Below are 12,777 nucleotides of genomic sequence, written 5' to 3'. Positions count from 1 at the left end.
TTTATTGATCCTAGGATCTAAATGATGTTTTATGATCTCAAAGAGTTATGTTATTTCAACTGAAATACAAAAGCCAAGGATTAGTAAAATTACATACAACATGAAAAATGAAAGTGAAGGATCTGGTTTGTCTGGCAGTATACACTAGAAGAAAAAATATCATGTGCTTCTCTTCAAGTGCGGCTCATTTAATAAATTGGCAGCCCTTGAAAGCAAAAAAAAAAAAAAAGTACCATTTTCACAAGTACGGGCTCGTTTTAGAAAATCGGCATCACTTGAGTTCAAGTGCGGGTTTAAAATTTTAAGTGCTCCTCTTTAAAAAATGAGCCGCGCAAAATTTGTCTCAAAATACATACTGCCTCATCTTTCTCTCTCTCCGATACTTTTCCCCCTTCCTCTTCACCTTCATTTTCTCTCTCCTCTGTCGTCGCTGTCGCCGTCGCTTCCTCACCGCCGGAGATTATCACCGAACATTTGTGTCGCTGCGTAGTTAATTATTGTTGTTGTGGGGTTGATTGTTGATGTAGCTCCACTCTCCATCTTCACTTGTCTCTGCGCTCTCTCTTGTCTCCAGTTTGTACCTCCACCGCTAACGGTGGTCGTGAATCGACCATCAACTATATTCCATTATCAATTGGTAAGATCTTTAACCGATTCCATAAATCAATTGAATTGAGTAATTAAAATTACCAATTGACCAAACCCTAACTTACTCTTCTTTGATTCTTTATCTCCTCTTGTTCGGTGCACCAATTCATCTGTCGTCGAAGATGTGTTGTGCTGGTGGTGATTCCCCCCTTGTACGTTGTGGTTATTAGTTGTCTTGAATTTTTTGCTCTTCTCACATATCTCCTGCTTCCCTCCTCTGCCTCTCCTCTCTGCCGCTAGACTCACCGGAGCTCGACCTCCGTGGCTCTGCCGGAGCTGTTGCTGCTCCTCTCATTGGTGTTGTTATTGTTGATTTTGTTCTTATTGATCTCTCCTCCGCCAACCTATTTCTCTAATGGTATAAATCCAAACCCAATTTACTTTTATTTTAATTGAGCCCAATTCAATTATAACAATTAGTGTTACAGAAATTTGATTATCATTGATTTCCCATTTTGATGATGCATAAATAGCTTCAATCAGTAGATTAAGATATATTGATTATGTAATGCTAAAATCACAATGTTTGAGGTTGACAAATGCTGAAACCACCAGTACTTCAAGTTCTTTTTTAAAAAACTTTGGGTAGTTTAGAGATTGTAGTCACGTAATTGCTCAATTCTCCCCTTGTATGTGCCAGAGTAGCAAGTGGGAAGTCATTAAGCTTGCATTTATGCCAAAATTCCTAATAGTGTAGACCGTAATTGTGACATGTACTATTGGTTCTCTGTTTAGGTATATACACAGTTACCAAAGCTACCCGTGGAATCATGCTGCAAGTGTTAGATTACAGAAGTATGGTATGTGATTTGCATCCACCTTATTTAATGTTTGGAGAAAATTTGTCGTTGTTTCCTACTTTATTCTTGGGCTTGAGTGGATGATTGCCTTTGATGCTTTGGTTTTAGATGATTCTATGTCATTGTTGTTTGTGAGTTTTAGTGGTTTCTGATTGGAAATTTAGTTACCAGTTTCTAATATTGATGGGAGTCCAATAAGATCAAGGGTATAGTCGTGTAGAAGCTAGTGTGAATAACTAATAATATTAGGTGAGAAACGACCGAATGAATCATACTAACTACCTAGTTTCCCTAGTTCTCTTGAAAATTCTTTCTATTCGCACGGTATACTTTTAATAGAAGAGAGGACATTCATGCTTCCTAGTTCTCTTGAAAATTCATTCTATTCGCATTTTTTATACTTTTTCTGTAATTCGCGAAGAAGGGAGAGAATGAACGGGACTGGACAGGCTTTGTCCCATCTTTGTTCATTTTAGATATCAAACTAGAAAGGCACTACCCTTTTCTTGGGTTTTTTTGTGGCCAATTTATTTGATGTATGTGATTCTGAATTCCCTACGTATAATGATATGATACCTAATCATTTGCTACCCATGGACATCGTTTCATCTTCAAACTAACATAAATTGTTCAATAACATATATGGAACATGTAAAGGACTCCCATTGTTTGGCTTTCCTATGCCTACTCACTTATGGATCTTGACATTAAGTCATGGACGATTTGTTAGAGGTCATGACCGCACATTCTTAAACTGTTCGGCGTTCCATTGTGTATATGTTGTTTTCAAGAGCATGAGCTGAATTTTTTGTGTGTGAAGTCTATGCTTCTACTGTTTGTTTGCTGGTCGTCTTGCAGTCATCTGATGGTTGTTTTTTTGAGGGTCACCTGTTACTTTTTTCTTGAATGTGCAGTGTGTTTTCATTTGTGTCTGAAACTATTTGTTTGGTCTGCTATGCCTACAGTTGTGGTGTCGTGTCTTAGAGTGCCAGAGTTGGTGATCCGCACATATCATTTTTTTTCTTAGTCGGCATGTTTATGTTATTGAATAGGTCTGTATTCGAAACCAAGTGTTTTATTTGTTCTGCCCGCAGTAGTGGTCGTGTCTTGGACTGCTAGATATGGTGATCTGCACGAATCGTTTTTTCTTAATGGACATGTCGCATGTCTATGTTATTGAGTAGGAAATGGGTAGCTACACTTATGCGGTCAGTTTATTTATGGTTTATTTATATAGGACTTTATATGTTTGTGCCTTTTCCTGGTTTAGGGTTAGGCTTTGCATTATATGCATATATTTATGTGTTCTGTTTATATGTTCTATGTCTGGTATGTTATATTTTCAGTTGAGGAATGTGGTTCCATAGTCTACTTATTGTTTGCTTTGCTTTTATGATTAGAAATATTTGTATTCCCTTTCATTTATACCTAGAGACACCTTCTACTTCTTTTGTTTTCAAAAGTGTTTTTAGAAAATGTGTCGGGTTGTTTTCGTTGTCGTTTTAGTTGCCTCTTTAGTTTTGGTTGTCTTCGATGCCTTACGTGACTGTATTTGCTTTTCTTTTCAGTGGCCTTGCTTCGTGATCACGAAGGTTGTTCTGTTACATCTGCTACCAGTTGTTACGAGGTATTCCTTTGATCTGCTATCAGCTTTACTCCTTGTCAATGCTTGCTGCAAATAGTAACATACACCACCAATCTGCCCTCCGTGCCAAAAGGCTTGTTAATGTTTGGGCTCCTTGATAACAAACCTAGGTTGATTATCACACTTGGTCATCAAATTTAGTCCTTGATTTTGATGGTTAAGTTTTGGTTGGTGAGGAAATTCTAAGTACATTTATGTTTATTTAAAGAGAATTGGTCATTAATACTTCTTTGTATGTCATTTAATTTATAAAGTTGTGCAATTTATGGAAAAGATAGTGGGAATTAAGCATGTTTTGTGTACGATAGGAATTTGAAGTTGTGAGTTGTCTAATTAATAATATGTTTTTACTACTTTTGTCCCTTTGAGGACCTTAGGAATTTAATCTTTATGAAATGTGATCCCATTTTTCAAGGTAATGTGAGTGCAATTAGTGATATGGTAATTGCATCTGGAATTTGTTCCTTTTTTGTAAGATACATTCTTACATAGCCCTAAAGTATCTTTATCAACAATAGAAATAATTTCATCTATTGAATATTTGAGTAGTTATAGTTGTCAGAGTCAATCAACTATAAATGATATACTACAACCTGATCATGGCTCATCAATGCCACTACTCCCCATGAAATCAGACCACTCAGTATTGCTATTGTTGACGATGTTGTTAACATCGTCGTTGTTGTTGTTGACTCTGTTGTTAACATCGTCGTTGTTGATTGGTTCCGACAGAGAAGGCAGGGCTGAAGGAAATATGTCCTTCACCCAAGGTGCATTAAGTCTAATACCAAGGTTCAGATTAATTGCGAACAATTAATTCAGTGAGATCAAGTGATCGGAACAGCTAGCTGGAGCAATGCTTCCGATCAGTGAGTTCTAATGGATATTGAACTCACAGCTTACTCTTGACTGAACCTACAAGCTCACACCAATGACACGTAACAGATCACCGGATTAAATGAATTGGAAATTCATTTAATAGCTTTTCGGGAATTAGTTGGAAAACGTATTATACGATACGACCTTGCATCGGAATCGTATATCGTATCGCGAATATTAGTAAGCTAGGCGAAACGAATAAATCGTATCGTACGACGGTGATTCGTCGTATACGAAACGATAAATAATATATCGGAAATATATTTAATCGCGGATACGAAGAGCGGCCCACGAGCCGAGTGCACGAAGCACTTGAGGCCCATGGGCGCGCGCTGGGCAAGCAAGCAAGGCCACGGAAACACGGCAGCGCTGGCCCATGGCTGCGCGTGTGCGCGCGGGCCGAAGCAGCGACACAGCCACAGCAGCGAGGCCCATGGCCCAGCTCGCTGTGCTTGTCTCACGCGGGGCTTGCTGGCCGGCCTTGCCTTAAGGCTTGGTCGGTTAGTAAGGTTATGTTAATAACCTTCTAACCTCTTTTCAAACATAACACAATTCATACACACAACCCTAGGAGAAAATAGAGAACCCTAATTCTCTCTATGCCTCCACAGTGTGTTCATCCCAAAAGCACAAACTCTTGATCAATTGTCTAAGCTACGATAATCAAGACGGATCCGATCGTGTCGGTGAACCAAGTAGAGGAACGACAACTGGAGTTCTAAGTTCGTGTTCGTTGACAGATTATTGTGGAAAACACGCTTCGAATGTAAGTTTGCTTAATCTGTGCTTTATACATGTTTCCTGGCTTTGGGGATTGTTTTCGCACATGTTATTATGTTTAACTGTATTCCCCTACAAGGGCAGGCACACCTCCTGTTTCGGTGCCAATGTGCCATTCTCCGGTTATTGACGACGGAGCAGCAGTCTGAAACAGTAGTCCGTCTACCGGGTTGGACCGTGTATTCGGTACGTTAAAATCTTGTAGCAAACCTCTGTTAGTTCCCAAGGCAAACATCTGTTGTTACCTCATTTGATGCAATGCGACCAAGGTTGCTGATGTGAATAGCCCCGGTCTATGATTCTGATTTCCTAACAGAAAGTTATTACCATTTCCTGCAGGAATAATAGGCAGCACAGCAAACAGATGAGGAGGCTCTGTGGCCTGCTGCAGCCTGCTGCATCTGTTGTGGTTGCTGACTAGGGGACGAGGAGGCTATGTGGCCTGCTGCATCTGTTGTGGCTGCTGACTAGGGGACGCTATGTCTACCTTGGCGTGTTTGTTCTTACGGAATCCTCCACCTAGAATATTCGAAAATATTCAATGGATAGGTATTATATTCAATGAATGTTCTATGTTGGTGTATATATTGTAATAATCAATATGTAATCATTATGGCCTCGGCTAAGCTCGTTTGTGTTTGTTGCTTTCCCTGCTGCGATGCTATTCTTCCTACTGCTATTCGGCTATACTTGCTGTGATTCTGATATGCTTCTTCTGTTTGACTTGATCTCCATAACTTTGACTTGATCTTCTGTTTCTGATCTGCTTTTGTTCTACTTCTTCTATTATGATCCTGTGTTTTTGTTATGATATGCTTATGTTTTGCTTCTTCGTGCAACCAGGTGGTCATTTATGGTAAGAGTTGACCACAATTGTCTTTCTAGTGTTTGTGTTTTTTTTGTTTAGCTTGTATGCTCGATTTTTTTTGGTTTGAAGCACTTTAGGTGTTATTTTTGTTAAGTTGGCAATTGTTTTATTTTAGTTCGGAATATGTCAAAATATGTTAATTTTAAACATCGGTTGATTCCTTTAGCACTTGTTTAACAATCCCCCCCCCCCCCCCCCGGTTTGATTCCTTTAGCACATGTACGTAGGTATTTAGGTTCACTGTTTCAAAGTTAGGAGCGAACTTACTTAATTTAGACAAGGTGTGACCTATATTGATCGAATCAGCCCTAAATGTGCAAACTAGGTGGATTGAGTCTTAGAACTATAAAAGTAAGAACTCTAAAAATGAATAGGTTTTTCATTTTATTATTTCAATTCATTTCATTTTAAATGTGCATAACTTAACAAAAATAGGTGAGAATGAGTCTCAGAAACATAAAAATAAATGTGACATTTAATGATCAAACGAGCCTTTAATGTGTATAACTCGACCCAAGTAGGTGAGAATGATCTTAGAAACGTTAAAATAAGTCTAATAAACATGTAGAAGGTTTAAAATGCTTATTTAGATTCATTAGTTCAAAATTTTGAGCGAAATTAGCCATTTTAGTCAAATACGGCCAATAATAAACAAACTAGTCTTAAATGTGCATAATTTGTCCAAAGTAGGTGAGATTTAGGCTTAGAAACATTAAAATAAGTCTAATAAACATGTAAAGGGTTTTTAATAGTGATTTAGGTTCATTAGCTCAAAGTTGGGACTAAAATAAGCCATTTTAGTCAAAATGTGGTCTATAAAGATCAAATGAGCCTTAAATGTGTATAACTTGACCAAAGTAGGTGAGAATGAGTATTTGAAAGTTAAAACTAAGTATATTTGACATGTAAAAGGTTTAAAATACTTATTTAAGTTTATTAGTTAAAAGTTAGGACCAAAATAAGCCATTTTAGTCCAAATGTGACCTATAATGATCAAACGAGCCGTAAATGTTTAAAACATGACCAAAGTAGGTGAAAATAAGTTTTTGAAACATTATAATAAGTATAATGAACATGTAAATTGTTCCAAATACTTATTTAAGTTCATTAGTTGAAACTTAGGAGCGAAATAAGCCATTTTAGTCAAAATATGAATTATAATGACCAAAGTAGTCTTAAATGTGCATAACATGACCAAAGTAGGTGAGAATGAGTGTTTGAAACATAAAACTAAGTATATTAAACATCTAAAGGCTTAAAAACTTATTTAGGTTCATTAGTTGAAAGTTGGAATCGAAATAAGCCATTTTATAAAAAATGTGACCTATAATGATCAAACGAGCCTTAAATGTGTATAAGTTGACCGAAGTAGGTGAGAATAAGTCTTTGAAATAGTATACTAAGTCTAGTGAACATGTAAATGGTTTCAAATACTTATTTAAGTTCATTAGTTGAAAGTTAGGAGCGAAATAAGCCATTTTAGTCAAAATTTGAACTATAATGAACAAACGAGCCTTAAATGTGTATAACATGACCAAAGTAGGTGAGGATGAGTGTTTGAAACATAAAACTAAGTATATTAAACATCCAAAAGGTTTAAAATACTTATTTAGGTTCATTGGTTGAAAGTTAGGAGAGAAATAAGCCATTTTTATTATAAGGTTCATTATTTCATTGTTGTGAGCAAATTATGTCTTACTTTAATGTACCATACAATATTTATAATATAACTAACATGTTTTTTTTTTTCTCGATGATCGATCTTCTTTAGGTATTCAACAATCCGAGGGAGCAGCCTTTTACCATTGAGTAGATAAATGAAGTTCGAGAAAAGTTGGCAAAGTTCATTACCATTTATTGTCTTTGATATTTTCTTGTAGTGAATCTTAGATTATGGATGCTAGTTTTTCATAGGATTGTAATTTAATCAATTTTTATATTTATAATTATATACTATTCAATTTAATCTATACTAATATATTAAAAAGGCGTTTATAAGAATGTATATGTGCCACGTAGGTCTCTCCTTATTACGCCATGTCACTATTAACAACACTTAACAAGCATCATGACATGTCATTGACAACCAAAAAGCATGTAGCAAGGTTTGAACACCGCACCTCATGAATTAAAAGTTACTCTTCTTACCATCTCAGCTAGATACAATGTATGTTATATATTTTCACGTAAATACATAATATAATCTTTTTAAATGAATAGTAATAAATTAAATAAAAATGAATCCGAAAAAAGGGAATAAATTATTGAACTTATAGATGTACAAATTCTTCCGATCCCTTTCCATCTTATGCTTTAAAAACTTGTGGAAATAGAGTGTACTTCGTAATTATTAGTGCAGAAGAGAGAAATATTGATATATGTATAATAATCAACTAATCACGAATAAAAGGAATCAACTTTTTTTTTTTTTTTCCGGATATGGGGCATAGATTGTAAGGTTGTTTATCGGCTGTTGATCTTGCACCACCACCGCAATCCGTTAATGACACCACCTATACGGACACATATTTACAAAAAGTAAACCCCATTAAGATAAAACCCAGAGCAACGCCCGGGCCACACACTAGTTATCTATTAATTGGATACTTTTTTTATGTGATGTATGGAGGTTAACTAGTATGCGTGGTCTAATTGTATAATATATGTAGCAGCGATATTAGTTATATAAAAAATTTCGAGATCAATTGAGGCTCATTTATATATCAACTGCTGCTCTTTTTTATGCTTGTGCTGCCCATTTTTATGTCAAGTGCGGGCTAATTTCCAAAATCGACAGCACAAAATTTGTCAATTAAGTGCGGGCTCATTTTCGAAATTTGCAGCACAAACTTTGTCAAGTGCGGGCTCATATTGCAAAATTGGCAGCACTAAATTTGTCAAGTGCAGGCTCATTTTGTAAATTGGCAGCACTTGAAGTAAGTGCTGCCAATATTTTGGTAGCACTTGAGAAACATCAAGTGCGGGCAAGCCATGTGCTGCACATGTAAAATCCCGCACTTAACCCCTTAAAATGAGCCCGCACTTGAGCTTTTTTCTTCTAGTGATATAAACTACGTACTATCTTCCTATCTATCGGTCATGCATGTACCTACGGACACCTGTCCACTCATGGATTACGGGCCCAGGCTCCCATAGTTATGAGCCCAGGCTCTTATGGGCCCAGGCCCAGTGGAGAATTCCTTCACGGTTCGTACTTGCCGATAACTAGCATGTTAATTAAAAGTTTATGAATGACGTTTTCATTAAAATTTTATGAATGAATTAAATATGATGTTTTATTAAATGTTTTACTTATTCTATTCTCCTTGTGTTATTAAATAAAATGAGTTGAAATGAATTTACGTTGTTAGGGTAGTCGTTACTGAGTCTTCGGCTCACCGTTTTGTTTTCCATTTTAGGTACTGCGGGGAACGATGGAAACGAATAGAGGCGAGGAATTTCACTTTAATATTATTCACCTAGTTTATGCTTAACGTTTTGATAGTTTAATTAAAGAATTTTAGTAAGTTGTGTACTTTTATTTTGGGATTATAAAGGATTGTGTTAATTTGGAGTTTTAATAGCTTATGTTATGATAGTTGCCTTGTAATTTCCAAGAGGAAGTTACGGCGGTAATGTCCCGACCGATTAGGTTAATTCCGCTGCTAATTATGCTTTAATACTTGAAATAGAGGTTGGGGCGTTACACTTAATCTGTCCTTAAAGATCGTCCCATATAGCATAAATGGATCTCCCTATTTGGTTTGTGGTTATCACATGTTTTTACTAACACACCATTATTTAATGTAACTAAAAGAAAATTTTACCTACCATTTATTTTTGAATACAACCAATTCTTACTAAAAAAAGTACACAGAAGCGTTTGCGGCAATCTTTTAAGGGTGGAGGGAGTAGTCTTTTTAAATTATTAACTACAAAAAAGTATTAGAAAACTAAACATCTCATCAAAATAAGTCATCAAACTCTCATCTTTCTTGCATTCCTTATAAATTAATTTAACAACGGACCTTATTTATTATATCACTTACACAATCAACTTTATGTCATCATCATTTACACACAAAAAAATTGTTAGATAATCATACATTTTCCCAAGTAATGTGTGGTTTGTTTTATTTTAGATGTTGTGTCTATCCTCATTTTCTATGCCAAGTCTCAATTTTCGTCAATATTTATATTATGATTATTTTAATAATCAGTTGTTTTGTTATTGACAATGTATTGTATGTTACATTATCGATCATCACCGTTGATTGTTCCCTCTAAATAATTTAAATTTTCATAATACTTGAAAATTGTTGTATATCGAGCAATATAAGTTCTTCTAACACTTGATAAGATACTCTGGTGCATTATATGGGTCAAATTGTTAATTTAAGTGAAAACTTATTACCACGTGAAAGTATGGAAACCAATTGCAATTTGCAAGTAAGATAATGATAAGAATGATATTTTTTGACAAAAATAATTAGTACATCACGGGTATATGATTTTGTTCTATATTTTATTGCAAGTGGTAGATTCCTTAGCTATACGCGTTACCGACACAGCAACAACCATTTGTGTATAAAGAGTTCACCGTGGTCTTTGATATCTAAATTCTAAACACAAACATTAATGCTCAGCTCCACATGAAAATGGGTTATAACCAATTAATAGTTTCACTCCTTTTGCTCTTCCCCTTGTTCGTAGACCTCTCTAATTCTCAAGCTTCGCCCGATCTTTGCCTTCCCCACGACAAAAATGTGCTCCTTGGTGTGAAAAAAGCATTGGGCAACCCTTCCTCACTTTCGTCATGGGACCCTAACACCGATTGTGCTGGATGGAATGGGATTCGATGCAACATTCAAGGCCATGTTGTTACGGTCATAATCGAAGATGCTGAAGATATCCACGGCCCTATACCGCCCTCTTTAGACCAACTTCCTTCCATCACTACACTCTACTTTAATAGAATTCCCAATCTTTCTGGACCAATACCATCATACATAGGTAAGCTAACTAACCTCACCGAGTTTTCTATTTCTGGAACCAATGTCGGTGGTCCGATCCCTGAATTTTTGGGACAGCTCACAAACTTGAACCAACTAGACCTCTCCTCCAACAAGTTTACTGGATCAGTCCCTAACTCTTTTGGGCAGCTCAAGAGCTTGACTAATCTCGATCTCTCTTCTAATTTACTCACTGGACCAATTCCTGATGTCTTGGCCCAACTTACCAATATCCAACTCCTTACTCTTAGCTCAAATAAGTTTTCCGGCCAAATACCTGATTTTATACCCAAAAAACTCAAAAATCTAGTAGTAATACAACTCAATTTTAACTCTTTGTCGGGCTCAATACCAGTATCTCTGGGCCTCATGCCAAAAATTCAAACAATAGCGCTTGCCGGAAATCAATTTAAGGGCCTGGTCCCAAAGTCATTAGCGCGTGGTAATTTGAACTTTCTTTATCTTAGTCAAAATAAACTAACGGGAGACGCCTCGTTTTTGTTTGAAAAGGGCAACACCAATATCCTCATTCTGGAGGTTGGGGACAATCTTTTAAAGTTTGACTTCACAAATGTAGACTTAGCCCCAAGCTTATCGAGGATGAACATAAGTCACAACATGATATACGGATCTCTTCCTAAGGGATTTGGCCGATTAACACCGGATTCTATTGATGTGAGTTATAATCAACTTTGCGGTCCAATTCCAAATGGTCGACGTTTCAAACGAGTCGACCCGGTCATATTTGCCCATAACAAGTGCCTTTGCGGTGGCCCATTTCCTGGTTGTAAGTAAATGAATGCTTAGTCAAAGTTGTCAGCCGATAAGGCATTCTTCTTTAGTTGGTATTTTCAGTAGTTTGCAGTAGTGTAGTCCGTATTATTTAGTTTTGTAATAGTAACTTTAGTAAGTTCAATATGTTAACTGTACTAAGGTCCTGTTCTTTTGGACTTTTTTGCAGTTCTATTAAGTTCAGTTCAGTTCAGTTCAGTTCAACTCTATTAAGTTCAATTCAGTTCAGTTCAGTTCAGCTCCATTAAGTTCAGTTCAGTTCAGTTCAGCTTCATTCAGTTCAATTCAGCTCAGTTCAAAAGAACGGATTCAACTTTCTTTGTAATTATTTTTATTCTTGATATTGCAATTAAAATTGACATTTATTACTTATATATATAATAATTATTATTATCGTTATTATTACTTAAATATTACTATTATTATATTAATATTATATGTAATTATTGTTATTAATAAATAATTATGATTATTGTAGTTATTATTTATTATTATGAGTATTGTTATAAATATTAACATTATATTTATAATTAATTATTGATAATTTTATTATTTTATTATTTATTATTTATCATTTATCATTTATCATTTATCATTTATCATTTATCATTTATTATTTATTATTTACTATTCATTCAGTTTCATTCAGTTCAGTTCAGTTCAGCTCCATTAAGTTCAGTTCAGTTCAATTCAGCTCCATTAAGTTCAGTTCAGTTCAATTCAGTTCAGTTCAGCCAAATAAAGTTCAGAAGAACAGGGCCTAAGTAGTAACCATCATTTAGACAATCAAATGAGTTTGTTTTCTATACTGTTAGAAAGTTATTCTTGTGCGGATATTTTAGCAACCTTTTTACATACACATTGACCTTTATTGTTTACATATTGACCATAATAAATTAAACATCAATTTTCTTAGATATAATAAGAATTTTTTGAATCAAAGTAACACTATGTTTTTAAAAGAGAATCGTGACTTTAAATCACATTCTTCAAGTGCAACTTGTACTAATGACACCAATTAGATATTGATTTCATAATAATTCTAATAAACACATCAAAATAAATTAGAGTCACGTTGTTGACTTTTTAGGCATAGCCCAAAAAGATTTAGTGTGGACTAGAGCTGTCAAAAACTAACCCGACCGGAAAATCCGACATGAATCGATTGAACCCGTGACCGACCATGACCCGAAATTATGGTAAAAAGGTAACCCGAAGCCCGACAGGTACCCGACCCGAAAAAATCGATAACCGATTTTAACCCGATGTTGTAAAACCCGAACCCGACACCCGACCGAAGATGACCGATAACCGAATTGACCCGACCGAACAATGACCCGAACCCGATTCGAT

General features: G+C 35.7%; 1 protein-coding gene and 1 long non-coding RNA gene across 2 annotated transcripts; both read left to right on the top strand.

The window, feature by feature from the left end:
* The first annotated feature begins 262 nt into the window (after positions 1-262).
* LOC110775616 (uncharacterized) lies at positions 263-7,590 on the top strand. The gene is made up of 6 exons (XR_002529822.2): positions 263-637; positions 771-1,006; positions 1,384-1,448; positions 3,017-4,938; positions 5,092-5,301; positions 7,392-7,590. It is a non-coding gene; the product is annotated as an uncharacterized lncRNA (long non-coding RNA).
* A 2,634-nt stretch (positions 7,591-10,224) lies between these two features.
* On the top strand, positions 10,225-11,662 carry LOC110775615 (polygalacturonase inhibitor 2). The gene has a single exon (XM_021980225.2). The coding sequence runs from the start codon at positions 10,273-10,275 to the stop codon at positions 11,425-11,427; it is 1,155 nt and encodes a 384-aa protein (XP_021835917.1). The 5' UTR covers positions 10,225-10,272; the 3' UTR covers positions 11,428-11,662.
* Positions 11,663-12,777: the final 1,115 nt, after the last annotated feature.

This window comes from Spinacia oleracea, chromosome 1, assembly GCF_020520425.1.
Source record: "Spinacia oleracea cultivar Varoflay chromosome 1, BTI_SOV_V1, whole genome shotgun sequence".
NCBI lineage: Eukaryota > Viridiplantae > Streptophyta > Magnoliopsida > Caryophyllales > Amaranthaceae > Spinacia > Spinacia oleracea.
This window is presented reverse-complemented; position numbering and strand designations above follow the sequence as displayed.

What these genes read in the sequence shown, in the direction of transcription:
- LOC110775615 (XM_021980225.2), top strand. Translation starts at nt 10,273, where the DNA reads ATGAAAATGGGTTATAACCAATTAATAGTTTCACTCCTTTTGCTCTTC.